At 43.4% G+C, this 12,441-nt stretch overlaps 1 protein-coding gene across 1 annotated transcript in view; it reads left to right on the top strand.

Annotated features, from left to right (window-relative positions):
- The window catches only part of vwa8 (von Willebrand factor A domain containing 8), a gene marked incomplete at its 3' end in the record, with an annotated part of 71,042 nt that overhangs the window by 51,834 nt on the left and 6,767 nt on the right, over nt 1-12,441 (top strand). Inside the window, exons 30-37 of the mRNA XM_080456471.1 lie at nt 1,594-1,716; nt 3,077-3,141; nt 3,357-3,482; nt 3,992-4,101; nt 6,636-6,787; nt 7,980-8,184; nt 8,329-8,410; nt 9,632-9,836. Of these exons, the coding sequence (XP_080312597.1) occupies nt 1,594-1,716; nt 3,077-3,141; nt 3,357-3,482; nt 3,992-4,101; nt 6,636-6,787; nt 7,980-8,184; nt 8,329-8,410; nt 9,632-9,836 (1,068 nt within the window). The remainder of the gene's footprint in view (nt 1-1,593; nt 1,717-3,076; nt 3,142-3,356; nt 3,483-3,991; nt 4,102-6,635; nt 6,788-7,979; nt 8,185-8,328; nt 8,411-9,631; nt 9,837-12,441) is intronic.

Raw genomic sequence — 12,441 nt, 5'->3', positions numbered from 1 at the left:
TGTTGTCCAGTTTTGAGTGAGGGATCATAGTTCAATTTCAAAATAGTTTCCTTATGTGCATTGATGTCCACTCTGAATGGCTGTTTAATGCAGCCCTTATGTAATCTGGTGCTTTGAAAAGCTGGTGAGGACAGCTTGAGCCCTTCAACCAATTGAGCTGTGTATGTGTGTGCGCTTGTGCATGCGCCTGCACACGACCACACCGAAATCTGTGTGCACACTGGGGTAAGTGTGTGCTTGTGCTTGAATGTCTGTGGTTGTCCCCCTCCGCCGTAAGTGACTTACCTCAAAAGACCCCAGTCTACGAGAGGAGATTGCGAGGACAAGAACAATGCATACAAAGTATTTATCCGAGCAGAACAGCTACACAGCTGCTGCATATTAGGCAAGAGTAGAGCTTCTAAAAATACCAGTGTGGAAAGAAAGCAAGAGATGGATCATGTTGCGTCTGTCCAAAACTGAAGAGCTCCAGACAGCATATGGTTCGGTCGCGGGTCATCGCTCTCTCAGGGGGAAAGTATGTGCACGAACGCGTGTACGCGCACACACAAAAAAAGGCTGAATGGAACACCTCGGGCCTGTCACACACTACCTCCAAGGCCAGTATATCTTTGGAGTGAGTGAACGAGGATTGCCCCTTCTATGAATAGCTAATCCGGTATACAGTGGAGTGTATACAACCGAGGCCATAAGGAAACCATTACACCCGGGCTGAGGGTGGGGGGGCCCGGGGCCCTCAGCCAGCTCCCCCGTGGCTCCCTCTCATAAAAGTCAATTGAAGATTAAGCCTAGTGCGTCATGAATGAAAGCCTTGGCACAGCTCATCTGATGTTCATGTACCGGTCATCCAAGTATGCAGCATATGTACACACACACACACACACACACACACACACACACACACACACACACACACACACACACACACACACACACACACACACACACACACACACACACACACACAGTAGTATATACACATTATCTCACACACAAGACACCTAGATCTTACATAACAGTAGAAGGGACATAGTTGTTGTAGGTGTTATATAGATGATTAACTGGAAGCCTGTTTACAGGCAATAGCTAGTTGCATTTGCTTGGTAAATCCAGGAGAGGTCTGCCCTCTGCTGGTTGTACTGAGAACACATGAGAGAAAAACCTCTGATCAGCAATTTCAGAAGATACTTAATCACTAAATTATAATACTGTGTCGTACGACAGTGTAGCGAGAAAAGCAGACCTACAAGCTCAAAAATGCGTCACATCATGATGCTTTGTGACCTTGTAGATCAACTATTTTCACAATTTCTGAATTCTGAACATTTGAAAAAAAATCACCTATAATGACATGCCCAAAATAGGGACACCAGGGTGACTCAAGACTCAAGAGTAGGCATGTAGTCCAGCAGTGCAGTTGTCTGGGCTCTTCTGATTCCTCTTTGTCTCTCTCTTTCACCTCCTCCACCTCTGTTTCTCTCTCTCCCTTCCTTTTACTGGTCTTGCTATCTCAACTCAATTCAGGGGGGGGACTACAAACGATACATTGATTATTGATTGAAATAGTAATGAATGGCTGTGTGTGTGTTTCAGAGTAACACAGTGCTTCACCTGGACGTGGTGACGGGGGCTGTGCGGAGGCTCATGCTGTCCCCGGAGAGTGAGCCGTCCACACCCAAGGCCGCCAACTGGTGGAGCGGCAAAAAGGAGGAGCAGGTCTGAGGTCACAATAAGTCAGCGTAACGTTGTAATTACCAGAGATAGGAATTGGAGCCCGACCGATGCCAGATTTTTGGGTCCGATGCCGGTCCTGAGTTTAGAGAGCCCTAGAGCAGTGGTGCTCAAACTTTTTAATTTCAAGGACTCACATAACTTTGAGAGTGGTCAAATGGAACCAAATTTGGATCTTCTAAAGGTTCGCTGGGTCCCACTTTGAGAACCTTTTCAGGCCGTGACCCCCCAAAATAATAATATTTGAACTGGGGAACCCCCACCCCGATAAGCACTTGGAAGGAGTTGAGGCATTATATTACATTTTTGGTAAAAATTGTGAAAAAAGCAGATCTACAAGCTCACAACGCCTTGCGTTGTACAGTACATTGCCTCTTTCTTATATTATTTGACAATTTGGCCAATGTTTGACCATGTTTTTCATAATATAGTTTGTTGATTACTTTTGATGCAGTAATGGTCTTTTTCTTTTCTTTCTTTTAGAGGTATTAAAAAGATCTTATAAGTCCTTAAATTATCACTTTACTGTCATCTGGCGACCACCCCCAAAATCATGTGGGACTGGGGACCCCCTAGGGCAGTGGTTCTCAACCCACAGGTTGAGAACCACTGCCCTAGACCACCGATTACAGATGTTTTGACCAATACTTTGTCAAAAGGTACCAAATCTGTTCTAATTGTTTTGAAAAAAACGTAGATTTAATTAACATTCTTCAAAAGTAGAAAATTCCAAGACACATCTGTTGCATAATTTCCCGGGCCAATGTTGTCAAAAAGGTTAAATAATGGCCGGTATATCGGTCTGACTCTAACAGACAGAGAGATAGGAGGAATAGGTCTGGGGACGCTCTGATGCTGTGGTGACACCTTCAATCATAGTCATTCTGTGTGATGTGACTGAACGTTACAGTATCTGTCCTCATGCTTGTGTGGTTGTACATGTTAAACCTGTATGTATTACTGTACTTTGGTTTATAGATGTCCATTATGCTACACTAGATGATACTTATCATATACTTGCCATATTATGTTATTATTCAACCAGGATAATAGTGGAGAATAATATTTCAAGGCACTGCAACATTATGTACTTTTGGGGTCATGGCTTTAATGTTTTTTTGTTTCGTTTTTTTGTTATTTATTCAGGCTTTTTTGCCCTTATTGATAGTCAGTGTATAGAGAGACAGGAAACGGGGAGATAGTCAGGGAGTGACATGCAGCAATGGTCCGCCCCGGCCCAGGAATTGAACCGGGGACTCTGCTATCAGCCTATGTGGTATGCACTTTAACCATTCGGATAACGGCGCCCCATTCATGCCTCTAATTGTGAGCCTTGTGTTTGCAGGGTGCTTATAAGATGTGCTGTGACTTCTCCCACAAAAACTGGCTTCTGTTCTACAAGGAGGATGGGTGAGTGTCCCTGTCGTGCCATGTGATAAACCATATTTATTAATATCAGCCTAGCACACTCTGCAGACCCTACTGTTGCTACAAAAAACATTGCTGCAAAAGTCTTCGTGTGTGTATTTGTGTGCGTGCGTGTGTGTGTGTGTGTGTGTGTGTGTGTGTGTGTGTGTGTGTGTGTGCACACGTGTGTGTGTGTATACATTGGTGTATGACCACAGCAACCAGCTGGAAGTGCTGGATGTGCTGGAGGGACAGGTCCACTCCATCTCTCTGCCCATCAACCTGAAGTCTGTCTTCCTTGTGGCAGAGGACCGCTGGCTGCTGCTGGAGAGCAATACCAACAAGTAAACAACATCTCTCTCTCTCTCTCTCTCTCTCTCTCTATATGCATCCATCATGTCATTGCTGTCGGGTGGAAACCTCATATCTCCAAAGCTGTTACTTTTCAGGATCTCAGGATAAAAAATAGCAGATCTACAAGCTCAAAACTCTGACGCGGTTTGAGATTGTAGATCTGCTATTTTTGCTACTTTTGTGTGACACTGTAGTACGATGAAGTAGGGCAAGAATTTACGGAAAAACATAAAAAGTTGAAATATGGAGATAAGAGGTTTCTGCCCGAACGCAACAATGTCTTTTTATTTACCGGTCTCTCTCTTTCTCTTCCCCTCTTTCCATCTCATAGCCACTTCCTGCTCCCTTCTTTTCTTAGTTCTCTCACCCGTGGCTCTGACTGTCCATCCATCCTCTCAAATCTCCCCGAAACATTTTCAGAGTTTGGTGAAGGATTTCTAACACGCGTTACACATGGAAAACATCATCTGTAACCGGGTGTGTTTGTTTTGTCAACCAGGAAGTTCCTGCTGACCAAGCCCATGCACATGGGAGCCGAGGACTCCGGAGTGTGCCAGCTTCACACCATCAGCGAGGACGCCTTCAGCTCCGGGCATGGAACCAGCTCTGGTACACCCTGTTTTAACACTATACAGTTATTTAACCCATTAAAACCGGGAACGCATCTGCGTAACCACTTAAACCATTATTTTATACGGCACCGAGTAGGGGTGTGCCGATATATCGTCCCGCGATATATCGCGATACGTTTTTGTGACGATATGTATCGTTTAGGCGTTTTTGAAAAAAGAAAAAAATAATGCAATAATAATAATGCAAAAATTTGTTTGCATTTGCTTCCCCCCCCCCATATATTTTCATAATAAAAAAGTGCCATATATTGTATCGTATCGATATCGTGAGCCCAATATCGTGTATCGTATCGTGAAATTAGGCACACCCCTAGCACCGAGTGCCGCGCTATGTGAGCTTGTAGATCTGCTATTTTTGAATATATATATATATATATATATTTTTTTTACTCAAATCTTTGCTTCTGTGGGTCCTTGGAACAAAATATTTTGAGATGGGGGTTGGCGGCCAAATACATATAATTTTGGGGGTCCTTGACATGAAAATGTTTTAGCACCACTGATTTAGATTTTTTTTTTAAACTGTTAGGATTAAGAATACATTTTGTAGAATCAGAACCTCAGGCCTTAAAGGGTTAACACACATAACAACTACATGTATTATGATAAAGAATACACTATCCTGGGATTGGTGTCAAAGGTCCGTGGGTCTGTGTTTACTGCTATTGTTTGTTAAACTATTATATACTGTAGTGTTTATATAGTGCTTAAACTAGTACAGAGCTGAACTTCAGGGAACTAATCCCTTTCCTGACATCCAAAGCTCCATCCCTGAAGAAGGGAAAGTGTATTCAGTCTGCGTCAGAAGTTGCATGACATACGGAAGCGAGATGTGGGCCCTTATGCATAGTGGCACGAGTTGTGAGACTGCTTTATTATTTTCAACTTTGGGCCCTGATTGTGGAACACGAGGAGAAGCTGGACAAAGCAGGATAAGGATGATCAGGAAGATCACAGAGGTAGAGAAATACGAGCGTAGAACTGAGACAGAGGATGGGAATGGAGGCGTTTAGCGGATGTGGTGAGGAGAGGCAGACAGACAGACTGAGATGGTCAGACACAGCAAATGACTGGGTGAAGAAAGTAAGGTCAATTAACTGAGAGGGAACAAGACCCAAGACCTGGCAAATGAGCATGTTGGCTGACATGAGAGCACTCAGCAATCGACCCGGGAGTGGCCATGGGCCGTCCCCGGTGGAAGAAAGCCATAGCAAGGATTCAGTCCAACCCAGCGGTATCTGGAAACGAAACAGCTGATGATGTCTTAAACTATTGCTTGAGGACAAAATGGGGAGGGTGACAAGAAAACTTTGGAATTTGAATACGACTGGATTGCTAAATAGCACTCAGTGTACTCAGTGTTTGAGAGCACTTGGAAGGAACTTAAAAACAAAACTAACTTGTTTAAGATGTAAATATCTAACAAAGGTTTTATTGTCCTGTCATCTTGTAAATAAATGTTACTGAATGCACATGACATCAACCCAATTACCAGACAGACAGACTGCACCCCTCAACCAGCCCTCTGTCCCTACCATGACAAGACCTCCGCTCTACTTCAAAGTCAAACCCATCACTCAAGATTTTAACCCTTTAAGACCTGGAACTGTGTCATTTTTAGATTTGAGCTAAAAAGCATTATTTTACACTTTGGGCTATTCAAAAATAGCAGATATACAAGCTCATAGCGCGGCACCGAGTGCCGCGCTACGAGCTTGTAGATCTGCTATTTTTGAAAAATGGTGAAAATGTGTGCAAATCTTTGAATATATATATATTTTTAAGCGAACTTTTTTAACTCAAATCTTTGCTTCTGGGGGGTCCCTGGAACAAAATATTTTGATGGGGGTCCGCGGCCAAATACATATAATTTTGGGGGTCCTTGACATGAAAAAGATTGAGCACCACTGATATAGAAACATACGTTTTTCAGAAAACTGTTGGGATTTAGGAGACATGTAGAATCGGCTTCAGGTCTCAATGGGTTAATGCAGAGCATCTAGGACCGTTGTTATACTTTCATGTCCGTTATGTTTCTTAATTACCCACAGTGCTCACTGATGTCATGAGTAATGTTCAACGAGCGAGACTGAATGAGTGCACAGGGATCATAATTCAGTGGAATAACTCAATGATCCTCTGATTCGCTAATTGGGGCCACTGATCTTCGCCGTACCCTGAGGAAAAATTATATTTGTTCCGGAGAGAGACGAGGGGCGCTGAGATGAGATTATTAATGCTGCACATTGACACCGTCTGGCTGTCTGGATCGCTCTCTTAAATCATGTGGAGTGTGTCATTAAGCCACTCACTCAATTCTCTCCCCACAAGTGTGATGTCTGGTACATCAGGGAAATGGGAAGCGGTACAAGATCTTTTTTTATGTTCCTCTCAACTTGACACTTACAGTAGGCTCTCCCTTGCCCATTCTCTCGCTCATTTTTCTCTCCATCCATCACACCCTACTCCCGGTCTTACCCACCCACCCCACCCTACCCCTCATCTCCCCAGGTGAGGTGTGCCTTCCCCAGATGCTGTCGTGTGACCAACTTCCCAACGAGAACCTGAGCACAGCTCTCGACCAGAAGATAGTCTCCCCTAACCGTCTGCTGGCAGACACCGGATCCTATGCCACGATCATTGTGGGCTTCCCAGACCTCATGGTGAGCATACAGAAGATGACTAGTTCTTTCGAGTGTTCTTGAATGCATTACTCTCTCACCTTAGTTTGGAAGAGCTTACCAAAGCCTGTTCACTCTTGCACCAACTTGGAAATGTCCCTGGGGTATACATTCTGACTAACAAGACAAGACTCTTTGAATGGGGAGTCATCTAAATTTAAAGTTGACATACACATTATCATTCACATTTTATATTTAGGAACATTGGTGAATTGCTTATAACATGGAGTGTTAAAGCTTCGTTCCAAAGGACACTGATTCCATAGAAAAGCATCTGTTTCCAGTTAGCGATGCGTGTATGCATTCGCCGTCCACCACCTCATGAAACGATGAGATTAACAACATTCAATACTAGTCTATGATTTGATTTGTGGATTTTCTTAATGATATGCAGGCAAAGTTTTGTTGATTGGCCAGCTTTTCTGACAGCCTTTGATTGAAACCTTTATTTCAGGGAAATCCATTGAGACCAGGGTCTCTTTTTCAATGGTGCCCTGTGTACAAAAAGACATTTACAACAATGGTTTTACAGATGTGACAAGGACAATAAGGTACATATAAAAATAAAAGTGATATATTAAAACCATATATTACACCAAGCAGGTGCATAGATCTTCTTCCAAAATAAGGTCAGCTAAAAATCTTTTAAAAATAGCAAAAGAAACAAGGGCATCTAACTTCAGCTTTTCTTGACATTTGTTCCATATATATGGAGCATATACACTGAAGGCTGTATCTCCCAGTTTAGTACTGGTTGTAGGCACCTTCAGCAGAATGTTATTATCTTGAGATCTGGTACCATGACTTGAGGTATTGGGTTCTAACAGTTTTGTCTTCATTGTTGGTGCCGCCATCTTTAGCATTTCCCATTTTCCTATTCTAAAGAGTGCTCTGTCTCCTCTATATTATACTTTCTCAATGCTAATGTCTCGTAATTGTTTGAACTCAACTAAGTGTATAATGAGCCAAAACGTTGTTTGAATTAGCTGTTGGTGGCTGGTGGCATCCTGACTTAACTTTACTTCCAACTGCCTCTCCTACTACGTTTCCTCTTCCTCTCTGCGATGCTCACTCTGCGATGCTCCTACCTTGAACACAAGACTATACGGTTATGTTGTTAGCGTACTGTAGGTAAGCAGTGCTATTTATTTCTATTTGTTTCCTCTCTGGTCAGTCACCTAATGAAGTGTACACCTATAAGAGACCGGTCGACCTATCAGAGATAAAGGGCGGAGAGGGTGGAGGTCACATGTTCCACAGAGGCGGGCTCCGCTCCGGCCCACCTAAACGAAGCAACTGTGTCAATCAGCTGTCGGCCAATCAGGTGGTCCGAGCCCTCCCGCCCACCCAGGTGCCCTTGAAGGAAGTGTACCCCAAAGGTCAGAGTTCATATTGGTTAGATGTGAGCAAAGGCAAAAGTACTGCTTTCTTTCACAAAATAAATTTTAAACTTTTTCACAGATTGTGAAGTCACACAGATCAAGCATTCAGCATTCATGAGTCTGTTCTCTTTTGTCACTTAGATGTCACCCCTCCCTTGAGTGCAGCTTACTTGGAGGTGACAGACCTGAACTCTAAGAAACTCAAATACATTCCTGTACCAAGGTAAATAGACCAACCAGCATGCGATGCATGTCACTCTGCAACTAGCCTCGGAAACCCATGCTTTTTTTTTTTTGACTCTGCAACTGACTCTGTTGAAGAAAGTGAGTGTCATTTAGTGGTCAAGGACGGTACTGCACTTCACATAAAAACTGTAATGAAGGCTACAGACTATTTTCTGTAAGAAAAAGAAAGAAAAATAATTAACATCTGTTCATTGAAAATATTCCCTATTCAAAGGCACATATGAGGACTGAGTAAATACAGGATTAACAGATACAAAATAAACCACGAGACTTAGACTTTACAAACAATAAAAGAAAAAGGACAAAAAATACCTCCCACCTCCCAAAACAAAGGAATTAAAGACATAACAAGACACTAGATAAAAACAAACAGACAGCTAATGGCAATGTCACACTCAATATTTAAACAATAATAAAAGCAGTCACATCTCAAGCAAGCTGATAGTTGTAGACCAATGACACTAGAGGGCATCATGTGCACCAAATGCATCACACCTCCCAGCTAACATGTGGTTAAACATGTTAATCGATGGAGAATTTTCAGATTTCGAAGCTTGCAGAATTAGTTTCCTGGCCAACAGAGTAGATAGCGAAAGGGCCTCCTGGGCTTACTTACTTACATACTTCTCTTAGTCTCTTACAGGCACAGTATTGACTGTATTAGTGGTGCAGGCATGTATATCGCCCTTCTGTTGTCTGCCGCCTGTGCCATATTTGGTCACGAATATCAGCCCAAACTCCATATATGGTAGTGATTGTTCTAGAGCTCCATGGAGCTGACTGATTTGTTTGTGCCTGATGACAACACACTCCATATTTGGGCGTAGCTGCATTGGGAACTCCTTATATGGTTATGGCTGAGTCATAGTGACATGAGCGCGATGAAGTGTTCTGCCGGCCCTGCCGACGAACCGACCCTCCCATTAGCCAATTTTGATATAGGATAGGATGTATCAATCTTTGATACATAAATAGAATGATTGGTTTGTTTAATGTCATGCTTAGTTTCAATGAGTTTTAATGTAGCTCAAGCCAAAAGTAAAGCGTGCTGGTGAAATATCTGTTAATGTAGTACAATATTGTTTTAATGGGACAGTGCTAAAGCGATACATGAATCTGTGGGATAGTAGAAGGAAGTGGTAAAATGTACATGTGGCCTTCTGATGAGCTATTTTTTATCAATTTATTTTATTGACAGAGCCACGACGGTCTCACCCTACACAAACTGGCTATCCAAGGTGTCAGATTCTGATGTACTATTGGCCGGTCTGGGTTCCGGGGGCGCGGTCACAGTGGATATGGGCGGATACCTAAGACTATGGGAGACGGGGTTGGAAAACCTGCAGCGCTCTCTGATGGAGTGGAGGAATATGATTGGGTCGGAGGACGGCAGACCTGTTCAGGTAATTCTATTTTATAGTCAATTTAGTTTCCTATGAAATGTAAAACGGACCATGTGCATTATAAAGATACACTATCATATGACGCTGACGGGATGCTGAAATACAGAGACTTTTCATTCATACAGCCTCTGCAGCAGCAGTGTCTCTTGAGGACCACTAGGTGGCTGTATTCTCTCAGAAATAATCACTTGTTACCTGAGCTTCAACAAGACCATTGGTTCTTTCTACTGTGAAATAGTTTTACATGGGGATTCACATTTTGGGTTGACCATGAAGTCGGGACCCAATATTAACTCACTTTAAGTAGTTTCTTGTTTGTAATCCATTCAAAATGTCTCATGACATTTCCAGGTCCAAAGCTACATATCGAGAAACACTAGAACAAATACACGGTTTGTCTCCTGCCCTGGTGGAAAACTTTAAGTCACCAAAACACCCCACATATTATGGAAATGGAAATATATCTGGCTCCACTATTGCAGTTGTGAATGGAGGGTCTTTGTGGTGATGATGTAATAGCTTTGTACTGACCTTACCATGGGTCAGTACATTCAGCCCAGTACACTGGGTACTGGGTTCATGGAACCAATATAGACAGCATTGTTTAGGTGCCCACACACACAACACACAGAGGGGATTTGTAGCCAATGCGTGCTTTCCAGATATAAGACGTATTGTTTAGGGATCTGTGGCTTCCACTCAGGCTAGACAGTGATAGTAAAGTGGGAGCAACAGTTGGAGAACAGATACGTGCGAATGCTGTTTGTGGACTTCGGCTCGGCCTTCAACACAATTATCCTTGCGAGACTCGAAGCTCAGAGACCTAGGCCGGCACCCTACCATGTGCAGTTGGATATTGCACTTTCTGTCAAGCTGTTGTCAGGTGTTACGTGTGGGAAATATAACAATAATGATCTGACCCAATTATAGCACAATTTCTTTTTTTGCGATCAGACTCCAGAATGACAGAATAGAATAAGCATGGTGTTTGTTGATTTAACGCTAACATTCTGTAGAATTAGATCCTAGGAAACTGCATCTGCGTTGGCTTTTGGAGCCAAAGTTCAGAGCCAAAAAGCTGTGGAATTGTCTTGGCTATGTTTGAAACAATACGCGCGCACACACACACACACACACACGCGCGCACGCACACGCACACACTAGCATAGAATTCTTTGAGATAATGCAATCACAGAATAAGGTCCTAGCCAGCGACTGCATTACCGGGGGCTTTCCAAGGCTAGTATGAAAAACTTTCCTTGGATTTGCTTTGGCTCTGTTTGATCAAGCGCAGGACACACACATGCATGCCCAAGTAAGTATGCACACACATTCACATGCAACAGTCGGCCTCTCTTGGCCTGACCTGGATTCGTCAGTGCTCAGGTAGTTCTTTGATGGAGCACCTTGAGTCCACAGCGGGTCATGTCTGAGACAGACTGTCCCTGTGCTGACTGTTGGCTCTCCGCAAACAGCAGGCCTCTCCTTAAACATGATGCCTCTCTACAACCATGGGCCTACACACACACACACACACACACACACACACACACACACACACGCACACGCACACGCACACGCACACACACTCATACTGTATGGTATTACCTGTTTGCGTATGGCACTCACACAATAGTTTTCGCCTTGGTTTAACATGGTTAACATGGTTTGTGAGCATGGAGATTTTAGCCATGGTGTGAAACTGCCAAGAAGGAAGCAGAGGGAGCGAAAACAACCCTGATATCAGTCGGTAAAACATTACACCATAAAACCGTCAGTATTCGTTTATCCATTTGTAACTATGAGCGTGTACCATTTGGTTACATTTTGTACACTCTCAACGCTGGGAATTTTACAGTGTACGCTCTGCCGCAGTCCTAGCGTTGATTACCATGCTTTCACTGTCTGTTCGGGAGAATGTCAAGTATGGCAAGGACAATGGCTGACATTCCTCAGGATTGGTGTACGCACGTGTACATACTGTATGTTCACACACACATGTGTGCATGCATGCACTAATGCACATATGCGTGAATGCATGCACGGATTGCACGCACCATTTACAAACACACGTACACGCACGTACACACGCACGTGCACATGCATGCACACACACACACACACACACACACACACACACACACACACTTGTGTGTGTATGCCTGGTCTTTAGCACTCAGTTGCCCTTCTTGTCTCTCTTGGCTCTCACTTTAACATTGCTCCATTACAGCACCACTGACATCATCTGTCACCACACACACACACACACACACACACACGCACACACACACACACACACACACACACACACACACACACACACACACACACACACACACACACACACACACACACACACACACACACACACACACACACACACACACACACACACACAGTATAGAGGGCTACTCTCTCATCACCCGTCTGTCGTGTCTTTGTTAAGCAGATGTTATTAAGTGCCAAATACATGTACAGGTATGCAATGCAAACCAACACACCGTGTCATTCCTCTATTACTCTGCATTGTGTTCAACTGCTGTGGTTTGTGCGTGCCGTTTTCTTTTCTTTCTTTTTTACTTTTTTCTCCCCAATTTCGTTGTTA

This window comes from Gymnoscopelus braueri, assembly GCF_963280865.1.
Source record: "Gymnoscopelus braueri genome assembly, chromosome: 18".
Lineage (NCBI taxonomy): Eukaryota > Metazoa > Chordata > Actinopteri > Myctophiformes > Myctophidae > Gymnoscopelus > Gymnoscopelus braueri.
This window is presented reverse-complemented; position numbering and strand designations above follow the sequence as displayed.